Below are 21,989 nucleotides of genomic sequence, written 5' to 3'. Positions count from 1 at the left end.
GGAAGCTTGTAATTGGCACAAGACAAACAATTTATACAAGCTGTTCAGGTAAGTGCTGTTGCTGAAAATGCATGGGGAAGTGATTTTTTTTTTTCCAGATCCACATGAAGGTTAAAAACGCAACAAATGCAATCCAAAATAAAAAATGAAGTCAAAGTTAAGAAACTTGAAGGAGCACTCCTCCATTAAATCCCTAGTTACCTAAACATGGCAGGGATCTGACTTTTAGGGACCCAAGGCAGACATACAGAACAACACGTTAACAGCCAGGAGATACAAAACATGCCCAGGCTTCCTTTACCCCACCACATGCTGCCGTGACAGCTAGAAATCCGAAGGGGAGTCCGGTGCTGGAAAGTCTCCGAAGGAAACTCTTTGCTTCTAGCAAGATGAATAATACACCTGTTCCCTAGTCGTGAGCAAACACTACAAAGGAATAATTAGAAACTATCTGACCTGAAACCCACATGCCCATTACTGTGGTATTTTTCCACCTACCACAGGTGAAACAGAAGATGGGCTGGACCTGGAAGGGAAGGGGTGGAGTGGCAGCACAAGATGCTGATTTATAAAGCACCAGCAAACAGTGCTCTTTCTCCACAGGCTTTGGACAACGAACCCGTCCTGCCTGAAGGATGCCAAAGCACAAGCAGGATTCCAGCTAACGTCTGCTTGTCAGCTGAGAGGGAACTACAACCTCTGTGAGCTTTTGCACTGCAGTAGCCTGAAGTGCTCTGAGATACCCTGTGGTTCGGCTGGGCTTTTGCTTTTCATCCACACCCTTTGGCTTGGCTGTTTCATTCCATCAGCAAGGGAATAAAATCACCAAGATGGTAAAGGTGAGTACACTGTTCACCAGAACTACTGCTACTGCACAAGTTTCTTAAGAATAAGCACTGAATTAAGTTTTAATATACATGCATGTGTTATAATTGTGGACTAAGTGAAAATGGAACTGGTACTAGACAATGCTGGGCATCCAGAGTAACTACTAAAATTTTCACTCTAGAGAGGAGTGAATTTCTAATCCTAAAAAGTAAAGACTGGATAGGAAATGCTTCTAGGAATGGCTAGTTTTGTAATCAACAGCTTTATGAATGATAGCTCTTTTGCAAATGCCAAAATCTGAGATTTTATGAAAATGTGCAGGTTAAAGGTTACGTGTATATCATGCACAGTGATCTGCTGATTTTACTGACTTCATGAATTTTCTTTAATCTCTTCCTGTGACACTCTTGCAACAAATAGTTGTTTTCTATCTGTCCTGGTCTCTACTTTCTAGAGATTTGGAAAGCCAAACAGATTTTGGGTTGGATAGTTAAAGGGAGGAGGAGAAGTGTGAAGGAAAAATCCCAACCGATAATCCAGACTAAATCTTTCACAAGATAAAAAATCAGAACATCTTGTAACAGAGATGTTCTTTACCTGGGATATGTATCAAACAAATCCAAGTGCTTTAGGGAGAAGGATTCTAGACTTGTAACTGCTCAAACTACCACCAGCTCTTAGCTTTTCCCTTCCCTCTTTCCTCAAGATACAACTTCAAGATTTCAACATTCTTCTAACTAAAGGGCATTGGAGGACAGGGTGCCAGTTTTGAATTCATAATAATAGCAAGATATCTGAAACCTTTCTTTTCCTTGTTGTTTCCATCACCTGAGCTGTCTGGTTTAGTCTGTACGTAGGATGTCTCCTTTCAACTCACCCGAAACATTACCTTTGCAGAACAGCTCTGAACATTGACATCTGTCCTACAAAAATGTGTATGTACTTGTTAGACAGACCGGTAACAGCAGCAGCAGCATACGAGTGCATCCATCTCGCTAGTAGAGCACACCATCAGATAAGATCCAGTATGACTCTCACAAAGCTCTGATGGTTAATCTCTAAGGAAGCCTCTGAAATGGGGTCAACCAATAGTTCTTCCAAGGAATGGCATGTAGCTTACAAGATAATTAATATCTGGAACGTTATGATTATAGAAGCTGGTAAATTGGCAACACAGGAAGTTTGCCCTTCAGACTACGGTGTTAACTTAAACTTGGGAGGCAGCAACATCCCCACCCCCTCAAGTTATCAATAAAAGCAGAACATCAGGGGTTTGGCAGCATCCCTCTGTTATTTAGCAGTCTCCTGTACCTGCCACTAGATTGACAAGTATGAGTAAAGAGAGAAGGCAGAAGTAACAGGCTTGGTTCTCCCTGGCAACCATTATGCTGTTTGCCTCAATTTCTATGTAATCCATTGTAAATGTGTAAATATAAATGTTAATTTTATTTCAAAAAAAAAAAAAAAAAAGAAAAGTTAAAGTCACATATCTAAAAAGCTCCAGGAATAGCCAAAGAAAAAAAGTTCTCATTTAAATTTTTTCCTTCCTTTTCCTTTACTCTTCACTTTTCTTTTAAAACAACTCTTGCTTTTATATGTATTGGCTCTAAAGAGGAGATAAATGACAATGGTTTTCAGTGGTAATCCTGAGATCATAGGCAATATTTATATGCTTTGTGTTAGATCATGAACTACTGGAAGTGTTGCACTCTCTAAAGGAATCACTGTCAGTTACATATGCTGAAGACCAGATCACGAGTGATCTAACACTTGCTCTAGAAATCTCAGGACAAGAACTAGTGCTCTAAGTTGCCAGCAGAAAAACAAAACAAAAACCAACCAAACAAAAACCAGTAGCTTTTTGTAACTTGTCTCAAAAAAAGTGAATTTGTCAGTCTGAAATATTTGCAGTATTTTTTACTGCTTCCTTCTAGTTGCAGCAGGTGCTCACACCAATGCCAAAACTTTATTTCTTCTACAGAAAAAGTCTGATGTTTACTCGATTGAGATCAGTGGAATAAAAGATCTGGAAAAAACAGAGACTGGAGATGAAGAGAAGTACAAAGACCTGAAAGGCAACAAGAAGAAAAAGAATGAAGACCTTAAGAAAGAACTGGACCTGGTGAGTTTTGTGAAGCTCCAGCTTCACCTGGCATTTTAATGGCATATTATATGAAAATCATAATAGGGAAGAACTGCCTTCCTCACTGTCCTGAAGTCTGCCAGAGAAAAAGTTGTGCGGGATTAATACCTATAATGAAAGAATGATTCTGGCTTACTTAAACTACCAAAGGTAGAGAACAGTATCTCCCTACAGAGATATTCTCTGTATTCTCCCAGATGGAGTTACTATAATCAGCATTTCCTCTGAACTGCCACCTGTACATTCAGCCAAGAAACAGAGGGAAGAGAGAAGCAAAATATCTTGCTCTAGATTTCTAGCAGATCTAAAAGCATGCCTCAGCTTTAAACACAGTTTTTCCCCCCTGAATTAAATGCAATGTACTTCAAGGACAGCACACTAAGCTCAAGAAACCTGTATTTAACTTCTGGGTCGCTCCTGACTTGACAACTGATCTTGGAAACCTTGCTTCCGCTCTGTATGTTTCAGTTTCCCAATCTGAAAAATGAAGGTAATTATACTGACCTCTTTTCTGAATTGCTTTAAGAGCAACTAACAGCAAAGGCTATTTAGGGGTTAAGATAATATTTCAAAGGTAAAGAGAGCCCAAAATGGGCCATCAATTTATCCAGCATCTTTCCGAAACCTATTCAGTACCAGCTAAATAATTCTCGGTGTATCTTCTGCTTGCCATCAGGGGATGTAACATTACTCTCATGTTTCTAAAGTGAAACCAAAGCACAGACAAGTTAATTGACTCATCCAAGTACCAATGAATCATTCTGTGAAAACAATTGTGAGAACTCACAAATTCTTGGCTTCTAAATCTCAGTTGGGCACAAGTTATAATTAGGTCAATGATACCACAGAGCTGTTACTGCAGAGAAAGGAGAAGAGCTTTCAGACTTCCCTCTCCCATACGCCTTTTAAACTGTGTTTAGACCCTGCTGCTTTCTTTCTGCAAGACTGTGGCAAATCATTTCACAAACCTTACCTTGTCAATCAGATGCAAAGATTGTTGTCACGCATATTCCAACACCACACCCTTTCTTCTATCAACAACATCACCCATGGTACTGAATGCATGGTCCTGTAGCATGCATGTAACGAGGAACTACTCAACAGAAAGCAGCACACACATTTGTGGCAAACAGTAAGGTATTAACACGAGAACACCATTCTGTTCTTGCGATAGATTTGCTGGAGGAGGGAGATATTTACAAAAGTACACACAAAATCTAAAGAAAATGCTATCTTCCAATGGTGTGTACACTGCTAGCAGCTCCCCCCAACCTTTCACATTTATCAGTTAAGGTTCTTGATTCCACATAAGACCAACATTTGTGGTGAAACACATCTTACTTCTGTCAAGAGAAGACAAGAAGAAATGCTTTGCAAACAGTTAAAAACGAGCTAACAGCAGAGGTGGAAATAGACAAGAGAAGGCTTGTGCTTTTTATGAAAAACTGCATATTGCTTATTCATGAAAGTGGGATGTAATCCTAGCAACTGGATCTGTGGTCCCAGATCCAGGCAGTTTGAACAGTCTCTAGATCCCAATATAAAATTTCCAACAGTCTGACATTCTGCTTACTATCCTTTTCTCTTTCTTTTGGAATCCAGGATGACCACAGACTCAGTGCCTCAGAACTGGAAGAAAAGTATGGCACAAGCATCAACAAAGTAAGTACTTAGGGCATCACTAAGAAACTGCCTGATTCACATGCCTTCCTAAATCTTTGGCTGATCCAAAGTTTCTTAAAGGCAGTGGAGAGGCATCCAAATTGAGAGATGTACTCATGGATGCATGCATGCATGCATGCGCATGATGCACTAACTCCCAATAAAGCCTAAAATAGATAGCAAGTCAGTGTGCAGCACTGACCTGGATTTAGACTAGAGTTTTTCTCAAGTCTGAAGCAGTCCAATTTACTGCTTTGAAATAAAATTCCCTGTACAAAACCTGACCTCAAAGTTTTCAAGAAGGATCTCTGCTTTCCTAAAGACTGAGAGAATATTTAACAGATTTTGTTCAGATTTCACTACAATTCATTTTTCACTGGCAATGTCTGTAAAAACCTATGGCAAGTGGGTGCACTGGACATTATTTTATCATGAGGGAAACACTAGATTTGAGAAGCTGTGCCCCTGACTCCCTTTGATACTTTACATTTGAATATCAAAGCATCTAACATAGCCAAATACAGACAATAATTTCAAGGAACACACGAACTACATACTTTGTTGTGGAACTACAGAAACAATAGAAAAAGAACAGATGCCTGTTTTTTCTCATCTTTCCAAACATTTAGTACAGGTGTGCTTGACAGGTAACCGACAGAGAATGAAAACTCCTAATGGACACAGCCACAAATTCACTGTTCCAGAAAAGCAATATCCATATCTTTATGGCAGATAACTAATAATAGCTACCCCGAAATCATGATTTGAAAATCAAAGATGCAGGTTACTGCAGCTGATCCATAACACTAACAATGTTTAATGAACAAGCAGCATGCCAATTTTATTTCTGAGTTCAGATAAAAAATCTGTTTTCTGTGGCATCATTTTAAACATGTCATTTGCTTTTGCAGGGTCTCTCTAGTTCAAGAGCAGCAGAGATTTTGGCTCGTGATGGTCCCAACTCACTCACTCCTCCCAAAGCCACTCCTGAAATTGTTAAGTTCCTCAAGCAGATGGTGGGAGGCTTTTCCATCCTTTTATGGATAGGAGCTGTCTTCTCCTGGATTTCATTTGGCATTCAGTTTGCCCAGGGAGCTGAATCACCCTTTGACAATGTAAGTGTTTGAATAACTACAAAGTGAGTATGTGACCCTTTGACAATCTAAGTAATTTAAATACTACTTCATAGTTACTCAGTAACTACTAGGAGGCCTTTTATTCTTTCAGGACTCTCCCTCCACTACTGAACATTTCTGATAAATACCTGACATACCACTTCTGTCTATGAGTGCCTGTCCAAAGGTTTTATAACCACTTACCCACAATCATAACACTCGAGAACTCATAAGAGCAACACTGAAGTCTGAAAAGGACTCTGGAGCCTTTGACTTCGATTCCCTTATAAGTTGCACTCTGCTAGGAATATAATTTGTTCAGGTTCATGCCAGGTTTAGTATAGAGAAGGCTTTTTAGAGAAACCAGACACTTGCAATTAAAAATCCTTATTATACCCCAAAAGATGTACTTGATCACCAGCAGGGCAAAGCTCTTTTCTTAATTTGTCTTTTAGCGTGGTCCAATACATCATTTTAAGAGTCTCTTGAAACAATAGAGAACTATGAGTTATTCTTGCAGAGGAACTGCTGCTGAATGCATACCTTTAATTAACTGGGTTATTTATTTTATTGATTAGCTCTACCTTGGTGTAGTCCTCGCACTGGTTGTCATCCTCACTGGTATCTTCGCTTACTATCAAGAAGCAAAAAGTACAAACATCATGGCCAGCTTCAGTAAAATGATTCCACAGGTGAGAGCAACCAAGGCATTTCATTTGAGATAAAAACTCCTTCTAAGAGCACACCTCAAAATGACAGAAGTCATTTGTGTCAAGACATTAAGCAATAAGCACAACTTGAACCTACCTCTTGGTAGGAGATTTAAAGAACAGTGCAACATTCATTTTTGTCATACTTCCATCCCTTCAGCAAGCTCTTGTCATCAGAGATGCAGAGAAGAAGGAACTCCCAGCAGAGCAGCTGGTGGTTGGAGACATCGTGGAAATAAAGGGTGGAGACAGGATCCCAGCGGACATTCGCCTGATCTCTGCTCAGGGGTGTAAGGTAAAAAATTCTTTGTAGAGCATGGGAGAGAGGAAAAACATGGTCAAGAGTCTTTTATAACATAAAGAATTTCTATGTACCCAGTACAAGCTATTAGAGCTTTAAGATCAGCCATTAGCTACTGAAATCACAGAATGCAGAAACTCTACTGAGATGCTCAGCTCATGCAGTACTAAGATCCCCACTTGGCAAACACCAAAAGAAGGCATTATGGCCATACCTTGTTCTAGCAATGCCCTTTGTCAGGACAGAGGCAGAAATACCAATGCTGTGTTAAATGTCTTCTGAGACCTGGAGGTAGATCTTCAAACCATGTTTTCTTTCAGGCTGCTACTTGAAAATCCCACCACCAGGCACACAACATGGAAATTCCACAGTAACAGATTCTCTCAGTGACAACGACAATCATCTCAGAGAAACGGCACTGAAAGATTGTGGCCCTGTCACCTGTTATTAAATATGCTGCACTCTTGCCTTCTGGGCTTTAATTGTGTATTACTAACTTTAATATGGGCATGTCTCCATTTCATTAAAGGTGGACAATTCTTCACTCACAGGGGAATCAGAACCACAGTCCCGCTCTTGTGACTTCACCCACGAGAACCCACTGGAGACCAAGAACATTGCGTTCTACTCCACCACCTGTGTGGAAGGTGTGTAGTGACAGAGAAAAGGGCTCCTGAAATGACACATGGACAGGGTGCTACATAATATTGCTAACTCATTTTGAACAATTCTGCTTCAAGGAATTAGAATCCTCTAAGAACTTGTGGATGCTTCTGTGAAAGGGCTCTGTACACTTAAAGGTGTTGTCCCTATTATCAGAACTGAAAGGCTGTGTATCTTTGTTAACATACTATCTGTTCAGAAACCGTACAGTGCCCAGGATAATGACGCTTTCCTACAACACAATCAAAAAAGACTAATTAATGAAAATATGTCCTTCTTTCCCTTCACTGACAGCTTTAAGATTTCTAAGGGGAAAAACGTTATTCTGGGATAAAGTCTTAGTCACATTAGGCCAAGAAGGGACTTTGTCAATCAACACTGTGTACAGAAGACAATCTCTCTGGGAGCCAACAGACTCTTATTTCTTTGCAGGCACTGCTACTGGCATTGTAATCAACACCGGGGATCGCACCGTCATTGGGCGGATTGCCTCGCTCGCATCGGGAGTAGGAAATGAGAAAACACCGATTGCTATCGAGATAGAGCACTTTGTCTACCTGGTGGCAGGAGTGGCCATTTCCATTGGTGTCCTCTTCTTCATTATTTCTGTTTCAATGCGATACAAGATTCTGGACTCCATCATCTTCCTCATCGGCATCATTGTGGCAAATGTGCCAGAGGGACTGCTAGCCACAGTAACAGTAAGTCTGTTCACTAATACATAAAAATTATCACTAAAATCTCTGGCTGAGAAGCAACAGAACTGTTAAGCACTGTTAGCCCTAAAGTATACCACCAACGACCAACTAGCAGTACTGCAATAATGAAGAGGCTCGCTTCAGGATTCATTAGGTAGTGATTAGGAATTTTCCCTGCATTGTAGTTTCTTCCAGCTAAAACAGCCTCTTAACTGACATAACACTCTTATTTCTATCCGCAGGGAAGCAAATTCCTCATACAGCACATGTACTTTGCTAGTTACTGCAAAACCTCTGATCTTAATAATGCTATTACAAAGGAAAACAATGCACTGCAACCAACCAGAAGATTTAAAAATATATATATATCTTTTTTTCCTTTCACTGAAAGAAAAAAAAAAACTTTCTTTCAGTGAAAGGAAAAAAAGTAAAAAAGCATAAAAAAACCAGAAGTATGTAACTTCATTACACTGTTCTGTAACTGTACCTCACTAACACCAAGCTGAACTTCTTTACTTCTGCCAGGTGAGTCTGTCCCTGACAGCCAAGAGGATGGCAAAGAAGAACTGTTTGGTGAAGAACTTGGAAGCTGTGGAAACACTTGGCTCTACTTCCATCATCTGCTCTGACAAGACAGGGACCCTCACACAAAACAGGATGACTGTTGCTCACCTCTGGTTTGATAATCAGATCTACTCAGCTGACACCAGTGAAGATCAAACAAGTAAATACGGCAATGGGGGATCTGGAAAGGGGCAGCTAGATTGATCAAACCTGTGATGTTTCACACTTACTGTCTGCCAAGCTGATGTCAATGAGGATCTTCCCATAGCCAAATCAGATATACCTCCCTGCCACACAGAAGCGTGGCGTGCAATAGGAAAGTCCCTTCTTTGCCATGTAGAGATGTGAACAAAAGAATTACTATTTGAACTCCATTCACAGAGAGGAAGTCTTGAGGAGGTTCTAATGCGTGTCCATTCACCAACAGTAAATTTAGTAAGAAAACAGACAGAGAAACATCATCTAAGTAACATTGCCAGAACTAATTAGCTGACTAATGCAAAGGCTTCTGTCAAATTGGTTTTCTGTAACAGAACCTATCAAAGGAACGATGCTCTTCTGCAAATAATTCAGTCCCGTTGTTTCAAACTTAAGTTTCTACTTCTACCATGTAATATGCTAAAGGATGCAATCTTTATTTTGTTTCATTTCAGCTCAGCCTTTTGATCAAAGTTCTCCATCATGGACAGCGTTATCAAAAATTGTAACTCTCTGCAACCGGGCAGAATTCAGACCAGGACAGGAAAATCTCCCAATAATGAAGGTACAGCCTACTTCACGTCAACCTGTTCCTCCTCCTTTAAAAGAACAATACACATAAGTTGTTCTGTTTAGCTTCAGTTATCTCTTAAATTTTACTGCTTCAGTCTTCTGAGTTAATACTTGCTATAGGCTTGCAAAAAGTGTATTTTTCAGGACAACTGTTGCTTTATGTAGCTTCATTGCTGTGTAAGCACACAACATCTTATAGAAGCATGCAAGCTCTCTTGACAGAAGTGCAGAAGTGTACGTGCTATAAACTGTTTCAACCTTAATGATTCTATGATTCTTCTGTCCATGCAGAGAGTTGTGGTAGGTGATGCCTCTGAAACAGCTCTGCTGAAATTTGCAGAAGTCATTTTGGGTGACGTCATGAGTATTAGAGCACGAAACAAGAAAGTGGCTGAAATTCCTTTCAACTCCACCAACAAATTCCAGGTGTGTTTCAGTTTGGGAAATTAGGCCTGGCTGTTTCAGCTTTCACTGTTTTTATCACTATGTGTAATGCGTCAGTTTGTGACCTGCAAGGCTTAATGGGGGAATTTAACCTACAATAACTGCAGTTCATTCCATTTGATGGAAAGAATTATATTTTAATGGAGAAAAGCAGGAGAAACATTATTTCCACGCAAAGTGACCAAAACCAGAAACAAATGAGGATCATAAATGTTCTTTCAAATTTTGTTTGTGGCATACAGCTTTCCATTCATGAGACTGATGATCCCAATGACAAACGCTTCCTGCTGGTGATGAAAGGTGCCCCAGAGAGGATTTTAGAGAGATGTAGCACCATCATGATCAATGGCAAAGAAGAACCACTGGACAGTGAAAAAGCAGAAGCTTTCCAAACAGCGTACATGGAGCTGGGAGGCATGGGAGAGAGAGTACTGGGTGAGTGCAACTGGAGAAACTGTAAGAGAACTGCAATACAGAATGGGGCTTTAAATCCTGGTATGAGACCAGTTTGCTTGGACACTTGCAGTGAGGGAGAAAAGCAAAGTGTACAGCCTCCTCGGCAAAGTGCTAAATCCTCAATGATGTGCTGTAAGCTCCCTGTGGCAGGGATGCCCTTACTGCTATATCCTGGTGCTGATCTGCCACACTGTGCAGCCAAAAAAAAAAAAAAAAAGCCAACAGAAGCAATCCACAAAGGAAAACACTCTTGCCCAGCTAGTAGCATCAATACCTTTGCCACGTGAAACACCGACTCTATATGCCCTTTGATTTGAAGGTTAAAATGATAGGTTACATAGTGCTCCATAAAAAGCTTGTGGTTAAATGCATGTGAGTTTTATAGACAAGAGGAAAGTCTGATGCTATGCTACAGCAAACTCCCTCCTTTCTCCCACTATTTCCTGTACATTTCATCAACTGTTTCCTTTCAGGTTTCTGTCATCTGTACCTGCCTGAAAACGAGTTTCCAGACACATACCCATTTGACACAGATTCCATGAACTTCCCCACCTCCAACCTGTGCTTTGTTGGGCTCTTATCTATGATTGACCCACCTCGTTCCACAGTGCCAGATGCTGTCTCAAAATGTCGCAGTGCTGGAATCAAGGTAGGGATCCTACACTGAAGGATACAGTGATGCTACAGAAAGACTCATGATACTGTAACTTTTAAGATCTTCCACTGCACTGACATTAAATACCTTTCTAGAAACACCTACCATGAATTTTAATGTTCATTAATATTGTTCTGAAATTGTAACTTAGAGAAACTACTTGAAGGCCCTGAGAGGGAAAATTGATTAAATTTAAATGGGGATCAGACCACAGCAGGTGTGGGAAGAACTCAGGAACTGAAAATACAAATTTAGAGAAACCGAGATAGTGTCTCATTGGATCCTCTTCTAGAGTATAGAAGCCATGCCAGCTAGAATTACTTGTTTGTAAACAGCATAAGGTAATAGGAGCAATTCTTGAGAAAGCATCAGGACACAGGGCTACACTTGTTAGGAACTTTTACGTATATGAATCACTAATCTCAAAACCATTCAAGCTGAAATTGACGCAATAGTTCTCCTAATTTCAGTCCCAAGAGAACCACAAGTAAACTTCCAGCTTGAGACTGAGAGGCCACCTAGATAAATAAAGGAAAAATTGGTATTTGGAGTTACCAGTTTCTCATTATCCTTGATGAGATGAATCCCAAGTCCTAATTCTGAGGAATTTTTCTGTAGTCTTAAGACAGATCTGGAAACTGGCAACTTTTTTTCAAGAAAGAAAAATAAGAAAAATCTTTGCCTTATCTGTCAGGAGACCTCATTCTCAAGGATCCATTTTACAATGCAACACTCCAAGAACTCTTACTTTTGAGCATACGTCATAAATTCTTATGTAAAAGCTTCTTTATTGTGCATCGTTCCAATCTTGCTGCTCATGACAAGTTTTTCTTTTGCAGCCCTGATAAAATAGAACCAAAAGCAAGAAGTGGAGAACAGAAATCAATACATAGCTAATTAATAGTCATAATCTGTCTTTGTTACGTACATAGCACAGCCTTCCAAGTTCAGATTCCAAACTGCTTCCTGGTATAGAACAATAGATTTTTCAACTTATCTCTTTACATCCATCGCATATACATTTGTCACTTACCCTAAGTGCTTGTCCCTTCCTCAGGTTATCATGGTCACTGGCGATCACCCAATCACTGCTAAGGCCATTGCCAAGAGTGTAGGCATCATTTCAGCCACCAGCGAGACCGTGGAAGATATTGCTAAGCGCCTCAATATTCCTGTGGAGCAAGTCAATAGACGGTAAGAGCAGGCAGAATATAGGAGGTACCCGTGGCTTCATTTTCTGCAAGCTACGACTTCTCCCTCTACAATGCTTTTAGCCAATTTCTGCATCACAGCTGCTTTCTGCTTTTCTGGTTCTTGGTAACATTCCCAGCCACCTTGTCCAGCTAACAAGTCATCTCTACGTAAATAACTGTATGCTTAGGGCAGGGGCTCTCATCCGCATGGGGCACTTGGAAAAAACTAGTGACTAAACCTTGGCAGATCGTGTTGGTCTTTGCTGTCACTGCACCTCTGACAAAACACACGCATGTGAAAAGCAAAATTCAGAATCCCATGCAGTGCTGGAGGATGACCGAAGGATTAGCAAGTCTACATTCCTCTTTCACCCATTAAATGTGAAAAAATTAATAGAATAAGAGAGACCTAAAAGCTTTTTACAGAAAAGATCCTCCTCCACTTCCACTGTCCTACCCTCCCACTCAGTTCTCTTTAAAATGCATTTTCTCTTGTTAGGTCTACTCAGGAGGAAGCTTCAATTACTTCCCTCTGTATCTAGGTAACTAATTCTGTCTGGATTTCTACAGCATCTTTCATTCAATACCTGCTGATAAACAACTACTGCTTCTGAAATTAACTCCATTTGCTGCTTTCCTTAAGCTGCATACATTCTACGAGCATGCCATTTACCTAAGCATTTGGGTTTGAAAATTTATCCAGCTTTCCCATGGCTATTACAGGGAAGCCACGGCAGCGGTAGTCAATGGGATGGAGCTGAAGGACATGAGCTTGCAGCAGCTGGATGACATTTTGTGTAACCACTCAGAGATAGTCTTTGCTCGGACATCGCCCCAGCAGAAACTGATCATAGTGGAAGGCTGCCAAAGACAGGTAAGAGGTGTATAAGGTTATACACGATATGGTGCTTGCACCAGGTAGCAGGGCAAAGGGTGGAAACCAATTTGCCAAGCACTCCAAGCTCTGTTTATACTCTGTTCACTGTGCAAGAATGTTATCTAACAGCTTGCCACAAACACTGTCTTCTCTGGACAGATTCCAAGCCATTTAAATTCCTGTAACAGATGCTGAACTTCGATTGACAAAATGAGCTTTTCCTACATTTGAATGGGCTGGAGCTGTACTGAGGGAGGGGGGCTGACCAGTTTGCACAAAATTCAGAGAAGCTGCTGCTGGGATGCTCAGAAAGCCTCCTGGGTAAAGATTCGTACGCAGTTTGGGAAGGAGCCTTCCCCCAGGAATTCCTTAAACCCAGATAAAAGCAGAGTGTTGCCACATCCCCTCATCTTATCTCTTGTAGCCATTTAGACCTATGTACTTCCCGCCCACAGGAATGCTCAGAGATGAAATAAGGTATGAATCCCACAAAATGTCACAGCACGATTTATCTATGACCAAGCCTTATCTATATTACTTTAAATGACTGCAAAACAACCCACAAAAAGCATGAATATGAGGCAGGATTTAAAGAGGATTTGTCCTACTCATAGGCAATATTATGTAAAGGAGCAGGGAGTGCAGCCAGCTCGGGAGGCACAGGGAAAGAAACGCCACGTGTAGCGCTCAGGAAAAGGTACAAACTGTCATCAGGAGATTTTGCCCTCTGACATTTTCCAAATAGATGCTGCAAACCGAAAGCTCCACTACCACCACACCTGAACTGTACAGGAAAGGGGACAGCACAAGCTATTATTTTGTTTCTGCTATTTTGCCAGCACTAAGCTTTCCAATCAGCATTATCAGCTCTGTGGGTTTAAGCCTGATTTACCTGCAGGGGAAAAATTGCATTCAATCTTTTTAATTTTTCTGTTTTTGAATGGCCATGGACAGGCACAGGGTAAACATGTTCTGTACTGCTTAGATGCCCAAACTCCTAAGTAGCTTTGGCTAGGTTGAAGAGGAACACCCTATCCTTCCTCTGTGATTCAAGCCAAGCAGCCTACATGCCATGTTTAGCGCTTAGAGCTTATAAGCCCTTCTGTACATGGCAATATTTATAATTAGTGTCACAGTGTTAAATCCCCAAAGGGACAGCACATTTAGTATTTGTTTTAATCAGTTTGTCAAGCTTTGTCCCCCTCAGAACACTCTGTGTTGCTACCAAGCTGTGAACTCTTGCATCAACTAGAAAAGGTCCCTTACCTGCAGTAGATGGTTTAACTGGAAAGTAACAAAGAAATTGGCTTAAAAAATCAGTTTTGTCTTTTGGACTACTAGTGCAGTTCTAGCATAGCCTGGCAATGGCCACAAGTTGTTGGGCTAGGATACCAAGCATAAGCATTTCACAAAGCAAGACAAGGACAGATCATATTGAATCCATTTTAATCTCCCACAGATGCCAGAAATGAGCCTGGGTCTGCTCAGACAGGGGTAGACCATGTAAAAATAGAGAGATTCAAAAAATTTAAGCCTCCTTATAGCCCACAAAAATAAATTATGAGATTAAGTGCATTTAAATGCATCTAATTCAGGTGTTGTCTTTAGGATATGGTAAATCCCATCCCTGAATTTCCCATTTCTCTCTGCTGCCTGTGGAGGCAGTCTCGATGACACAGACATCTTCACACACATCTGTACAGACATCTATTGCACAAAAGCCCAAGGCTGCCATGTTAATCCTACCCACTGTCTTTCTGATCACTGGTTATGTTTTATGTATGAAGAGAGTTCAAAATTTCGTATCAGCATCTTTCTTCTAGGCATTTAAAGACAGGGAGTGTGCTGAGAGCAGATTATCCTTATGGGAAAACACCATAACCTCAAAAAAAAACCCCACATCCGCATCCTTTTGTGTGTTCCAGGGAGCAGTTGTTGCCGTGACTGGAGACGGAGTCAATGACTCCCCTGCTCTTAAAAAGGCAGATATTGGAATTGCTATGGGTATTGCTGGTTCTGACGCAGCTAAAAACGCAGCTGATATGGTACTGCTGGATGATAACTTTGCTTCTATTGTCACAGGAGTGGAGGAAGGTAAAAATAATGTTGCTATTCACTTTCTTAGCTGAAAACTGCTGGCAGCCCCACAGCACTGGCCAAGTCCTCCTGCTCCTTCTCTCCTGCATACCCCCACACCCTATTTTCTACCTGAATTGGGAAATGTGATTTTGGTATTCGGAAAAAATGGGAATTACTTCCATTCACGAGACACAACAACCTCACTGACAATGAGGAAGCATTCCTCTCTCAGACGTATTTGTTAAGTAGAGCATTGGTCTGCTATCTCTGCTTGTTCAAACTCCAGACAAAGCACTTCCCATCTTGTTCCCATGCAGTTCTAAACATCACAAAGATATAAGGTGTTTTCTTTCTATTTTCTCTCTGTTACTTGCCTGCACTTCATCCTCATCATACTCAATCCATGACACTAACACACACTCCATTTCTCTAGCCACAAAGAGCTTGTGGTTTCCATTAAAACTACACTGTGTTGTGAATGGGATTTTTCCTCCACCTTTCTCATTGAAAGTGATTTTTTATTTTCATTTGAATTTTCAGAAGAGTTGAAGGGAAGGAAGGTTTGAAAAAATAACTAACAAAAAATGGGGAAACATATGAGGATAGCAGACATAAGCCGTGATTATTTTCACTTCAATTAATTAAAAAAAATTAAGGTTTCTTATTGCAAACACTGTTGACAATAAGCTTTTATAGAAGTGTTTCCTTTTCCTCCAGGCCGCCTGATCTTTGACAACCTAAAGAAAACAATTGCCTACACCCTGACTAAGAATATTGCTGAGCTCTGTCCCTTTCTCATCTACATTATTGCTAGCATTCCCATGCCCATTGGCACCATCACCATCCTATTCATTGACCTGGGAACGGACATTGTAAGTTGCTGCCTCAATGCTGGTGTCTTTTAAGTTATTTTTTGCTGAAATATCATGACAAGTGAGAGAAGCTGGGAGCAAAGGGACATTGGAAGATTTAGTTGCCTTACCCTACAACTGAATAACAAACTAGTGAAAGGGTAGAGGGCTAAATTAAAAACAGCTGAAAAACAGTGCAAAGTATCAGCGTTTCTCAATCAAGAGATCATATGGATTCATTTAGTACAGGGGATGAATACTAGGCACTTGATCAGAGCCTGGTCCAAGGGATCTGAAGGGACACTTTAATGTTTTCAGTATCCTCTCACCCTCTGGGCTGTCAAAAGATCATCAGACCTGTAATAGAGTTTCAGCTTTCTCTCAAATCAAAAATACATGTCAACATAAAGCCTCATGGAGCCTTCCTTCATCTGCTCTGTGTATATTTAAAAGCCAAGTGTTCTGATTTCAGCTGGTTTAGGAGGAAAATTAACTCTATCCTAGCTTAAACCAGGACACCAAGGGAGGTAACAGAACCACTCCAGAACTGAAACTTGTCTGGCGAGCCTCTGAGAAGCAGACAAATGTTGCTACCAAGACTCTGATGGTTTATTTCTGTTGTAGATCCCCTCTGTTGCACTGGCCTACGAAAAAGCTGAAAGCGATATCATGAACAGGAGACCTCGAAACAAAAAGAAAGACAGGCTGGTGAACGAGCAGCTCGCTGTATACTCCTACCTGCAGATAGGTAAGTTGGCCTAATCTCTGCGACATTATCTTGCATCAACAGAACAAGACAGAGACAAGTTCATTAACTCCTTAGAAAAGGGAGATCTGAAATTAAAGTCTTTCCTCCACCTTTCTAGGCAACACAACAGGTTTTATCTATACAGGTCAAGAACGTTAGAGCACCTAGAGCTCTAAAACTAACTTTCTTAGCAAGTTTCATGTCTTAGCAGGCATCTCAACACTGATCCTCAGTGCATTCCCCAGTGCCCCTAGATTTCGCATCTTCTCATCTCTCCCTCCTTGATTTGCAGGTATCATACAGTCAGTGGGAGCCTTTGTAACCTACTTCACAGTCTATGCTGAACAAGGTTTCCTCCCTTCCACACTGCTTGGTGTGCGAGTCGACTGGGAAAGCAACGCTATTAATGACTTTGAGGACTCGTATGGCCAGCAATGGGTAAAGATGCACTGAAACATGCTTGCACTGTCTCTTACCCAACAGTTTCTTTAAAATTCTATTCTATCCTTCAAAATAGAAGTTAAGAGAAAGAGAGAGATTTAAATGTAAACATAGTTTTCATCTAATGGTTCCTCAGGATATGTCCTTTAGAGCTTCAGGCCACCCAGCTCATTCAGACTCACTCATTTATTCTTCTACAATTCCCCTTCTTCTGACTTCAAGCCTCTGGAGATGCACCTTCTTCTCTGGACTTCACATTTAGATCCATCATAATCTCTCAGCTCTGCTTCTGAAGAGCACTATTCAAAGCAGTCTCTAGACTCTCCCTCCTCCTTTCAACGCTTCACTCCCCCTCACTCCCTTCTGCTTAAATCACAAGACACAAAAGCCATTAATAAATCAATATAAATTCCTCCTCGTACCACACCAGCGCTCCAGCCACATGACTCATCCACTGTAACTAGCGGACTAGAAAAACAGGCCAAAATCTGATCATTACCTATCTAAATCTGCGATAACTCTGCATTTACACCTTTGTAACTGAAATCTTACTATCAAGGTTTGCAGTCACTTGCATGAGATATGAGTGTCTGATGTAACACAACTGTTTTTTTCTTTTGCTTTGCAGACTAAATACCAGAGGATGTACCTGCAGTGGACTGGCTACACTGCCTTCTTTGTCAGCATCACAGTTCAGCAAGTTGCAGATTTGATCATCAGGAAAACACGAAGAAATTCCATTTTCCAGCAGGGTCTTTTCAGGTAAGTTTTGCAGGTTCTTTATCTGACACAAGGAAGGATAAGTTAGCCTACCACTGATTTGAGAAAAAAAAAAAAAAAAGAAACATTAGCTCAATGATCTAGGGGTCTCACATTCAGTTGGTGAACAAAGACTAAACTTGGATTCTAGCAATTGCAAATCTCAGACAAATATTTTATTACACTTCCCCCACCCCCTTTTCTATGTCATGACAGAGGGCTTCTTTAAAGAAACACTTCGTACTGTTTAATCCGAACACACTTAGCTTAAAAAGCAACTCTCCATTCATTAAAACGGTTACTACAAAGAAGAAGGGAGTTTCCTCTGCAGACTGTTTTCTTAAGTTTTATATAGTTATCAGTAGATAGAACATTCAGACTGCTCCAAGCTAACTTTAGCCTGTCAGATAAGGAGATACCAGCTGGTCAAACTCCCCAAGATAGCACTGGCTACCCTTTGCAAAAGGTTCTGCACCTTTCAATCTCATGAAAGCTAGGGAATTAAAAATATTTACTGGGATGGAGGCCACATGTAAAGTTGGCATTTAGTCAGAGTATTTCTGATAGGAAAGTAAATTTTCCTTTCTTTATCTGCAGATAGAGAGCCTACACCTATGTATTTTTCCTTCTTACATTTACATTTGAGTCACAATGAGCACATTGACAATGCAAGAAAAAGACATGACTAATGCACGCTGCAGGCCTACCTAAAGCTAGCTTTAACCTGGGTAGGTCAAGAACAGTAGCAAGGAAGACACAGGAATATGAGACCTACAGCCGTGCTACAATCTACCAGCTGTCTTGTGCTACTGTGTCTACATTGGTCATCATCTGAGGCAGGTCATGTTCCAATGATACTGAAAGTGGCCCAGCCTTGATTATGCCGGGGAATCCATTTTTCATGCACAGACAGACACGTGTGACCCTTCCTCTTTGTTTTTCTTGTAGGAACAAAGTCATCTGGGTGGGTATATTCTCCCAGATAGGAATTGCTCTGATTCTCTCCTATGGGCTTGGACACGTTACAGCCCTGAACTTCACTCCTCTGAGGTGAGTTTTGATGGCAACATACATCTCTTGTCCTCCATGTATAAACAGACATGGACTTACCATTCTGCTAACAACAGATAAACGGGAACAGGTTGCTCATGCATTACAATTCCAGGATAAATATTTAAGAATATTCATTATGAAGATAATGAATTTCTTGACGAAAAAGGAAGTTATTTTCATAGTTCTTACAAAAAAGAAACATGCTACTTTTTCTACTGGATTTACCATAGAGGATACAGAAATCTACTTGTGTATAACAAACACTTGAAGATTTTTTCCAGGATCCCCAATCTTTTGGTAAGATTAGATAACATTTTAGTTAATTTTACACAAGCAACATTTATTTTAAATATATCACTGTCAGAAATGTTCAATTTTTCTGCCCTCTTCAGAGGCTGTAATGCCACTAGGCAACAATCCCTTCTGAACAGTATCTGGAATAAATTAATTCAGTTAACTACTTAGGCTTAGGAGTCTTTCATGGACCTAATCTTATTTCTAACCATTTAAGTGCTTCACTCTGAGGAAAAAAAAAGGCCATTAAATCCAGATTCTCTTTTAGTGACATCAAACAGCATAGTCAGAGAACCAGAAATTCAGCTGAGTACTTACATGCTTCTGAATGTGAACCTCTTCTCCCACTCCCAGGTTTCAGTACTGGTTTGTGGCTGTACCGTTTGCCATTTTGATATGGGTCTATGATGAAGTCCGCAAGCTGCTTATCAGGAGATACCCAGGAAGTAAGTAGAATTCTCTACATTTAGGACTTTAAGTTATCCCTTCCTTCCCTTCCACTTATTCACCCATGTTAGCTGCCTCGGACAGGTGCAGCAAAAACTGGACCATTTGTTCCCAAAGATTACTCTTCCTCTTTGAGAAAATCTCTGAGAGAAAAGTAACCGGCTTTATTTTTTTACCCTCTCTTTTTCCTAATGCAGGCTGGTGGGACAAGAACATGTATTATTGAAACAATCCTTGTCACTGGACTTCTTCATCCTTGTGGAGAGCTGCTTCTCCACCTCACACAGCACGTGCTGCTTAAATGTCCTGTCTGTGCAATATCAAGCAAGCACTGGGTTTGGCCCATGAATGGGTGAAGAAATTTCATGTGTTTCATGAAGAAATAAGGACTTCAGTCTGACAAATTACCTCCCACTGTACTGTAAAGATGACGCTTGCCTGAAATTGAAATGCTATCTATTTTTATAACAAGCACAACATTCCCTCCTCCAAAGATGAACTTTGAGAGCACTCAGAGAGGAAAACACACATAAAGAAAAAAACACCAGAAAATCCTAACAATGTAAGGCATTAACTTGCACTAGAGGTGTTGTTTGCTGATTTTCTTTTTTTTTTTCTGAATTCCAAGCAACTGCATACCTAGATCTGTATTACCTTAGCAAGGGTAACAAATACTGTATAGGAAGAATTTGATAATAAAAGTATTTTCCAGAAAACTGCTTTCCACCTTGTTTTATTATTTATAAAGACTATGAAATGGAATGAAATGGAAAAGGATCTAAGCTCTGCCTCAAAAAGAAAAACAGGGTGCATCCGCTTTTTTTTTTTTAACTTCCATTAACAGATTACCATATTTCAAATGCCTGTTCAGTTTTGATAAATACGTCTTACAAAACAAAGCATAAATAAATGATTTATTCACTTTAGGAACCCAATTTAACACTTATTTTCCAAAGACCACACTCTCTGGCAAAATAGGCCTTAGTATGCTTTTAAAGTTCTACTACCATTAAGGTTTTGTTTGAAACCAGGTCTTTAATATGGTCTTTTTTAGCAGAGACCAATAGGTAACACATGTTGTTTAGACAAAGGCTTTAACAAATTTAAAGAGAACAAGATAAATAACCTACATTGCTATTTCACATTTAAATACAAGTCCAGACAACAAGCATTAGCGAAGGAACAGGGACAGAAAGGAACCTCCTGCTGCAGGAAAAGGCAAGACGGATTATGAATGAGGAAGAAACTAGAAGAACTGAGGGAGGGCAAAACGGAGAATGTTTTCCAGCCTAGAGCCTGCCTGTTCCCAAATCTCCAGTCTTACATGTTAGACGTTGCTCTACTTTTAGTGAGCCCCCCTCTCAAAACCCTCTCCCCATGAAGGGTATTACAACGGGTAGGAATTACACCGGCTGTATCCCTGTTTTTCACATGTTGACATGGAGAAGAGGAAATATAAAAGAAGAAGGAAGAGTGACAAAAAATAAGCATGCCAGATATGAATTAGGAAGGCAGGCCTGGATTCCAGATCCATGCCCTCATGTGCTGCTTATCACTTGGTGATGCAACCCTGCAACACACCAACAAGAAATACGTGAGGTGCCAAGCAGACTAATTTCAACACCTTGTCATTTGCCAGCTGTCAGGACTGATTTGTTTTCTCTTCTGCTTAGAAGACAGGAAATATATGAGGAAAAGCTACACGGAGGAGCAACATAACCCTTTTTTTCACCAGCTATAGATTTGCAGTACTTAGTCAAAACACCTTGTCCAAGTTTAGATAGGAAGAGACTGAAAAGAAGAACAAGGGTGAGGGCAGTTTTTGCACAACACAGGGACAGTTCCTACACAGAACCAGGAAAGAATACAAGCTGGAAAAAAAAAAATCAATAGCCATGGAACAAAAAATAATAAAGAGAGGTTTGAAAGGAAAACTTAGAAGATGATGCAATATATCCATTTTTAGTATTAGCATATGCTTTTGACAGAAGAGTAGAAGAATTCTGTCATGGTAATATCTGTAGAACTAGCAAACGTGTGTCTCCATGCTTGCTTTGGTGCTAAAGTGAGTGGGGAGGAATTGTGGCATCTCATTTCCCACAAGAATAATCATTTTATGGGAAAAAAAAAAAGCCATCTAGAACATCAGAAACAGCAAAAAAGCAGCTTATAGTCTACAGCAAACCCTCAAAACCAGCAAACGATTCTGAAATAGTCTGCTCTCATACCTGTAGGGT

The 21,989-nt window shown here is 40.4% G+C and overlaps 1 protein-coding gene across 1 annotated transcript; it reads left to right on the top strand.

The window, feature by feature from the left end:
• The first annotated feature begins 618 nt into the window (after window positions 1-618).
• On the top strand, window positions 619-20,458 carry ATP12A (ATPase H+/K+ transporting non-gastric alpha2 subunit). The gene is made up of 23 exons (XM_082778039.1): window positions 619-839; window positions 2,810-2,950; window positions 4,574-4,633; window positions 5,545-5,748; window positions 6,327-6,440; window positions 6,619-6,753; window positions 7,289-7,406; window positions 7,855-8,123; window positions 8,646-8,844; window positions 9,338-9,447; window positions 9,747-9,881; window positions 10,142-10,334; window positions 10,829-11,004; window positions 12,068-12,204; window positions 12,927-13,077; window positions 15,006-15,174; window positions 15,877-16,031; window positions 16,635-16,758; window positions 17,051-17,196; window positions 17,828-17,961; window positions 18,907-19,008; window positions 19,660-19,751; window positions 19,950-20,458. The coding sequence occupies exons 1-23, from the start codon at window positions 831-833 to the stop codon at window positions 19,976-19,978; spliced, it is 3,102 nt and encodes a 1,033-aa protein (XP_082634165.1). The 5' UTR covers window positions 619-830; the 3' UTR covers window positions 19,979-20,458.
• The last annotated feature ends 1,531 nt before the right edge of the window (window positions 20,459-21,989 follow it).

This window comes from Aythya marila (genome assembly GCF_965140915.1).
Source record: "Aythya marila genome assembly, chromosome: 23".
In the NCBI taxonomy this organism is placed as follows: Eukaryota; Metazoa; Chordata; class Aves; order Anseriformes; family Anatidae; genus Aythya; species Aythya marila.
The sequence above is the reverse complement of the archived record's forward strand: the minus strand, read 5'-3'. Positions and strand labels throughout refer to the sequence as shown.

Excerpts from the sequence above, each read along its gene's own strand:
- ATP12A (XM_082778039.1), top strand. Across the intron at positions 9,882-10,141 it reads ACTCCACCAACAAATTCCAG|CTTTCCATTCATGAGACTGA; the intron begins GTGTGTTTCAGT and ends TGTGGCATACAG. Across the intron at positions 15,175-15,876 it reads TGTCACAGGAGTGGAGGAAG|GCCGCCTGATCTTTGACAAC; the intron begins GTAAAAATAATG and ends CTTTTCCTCCAG.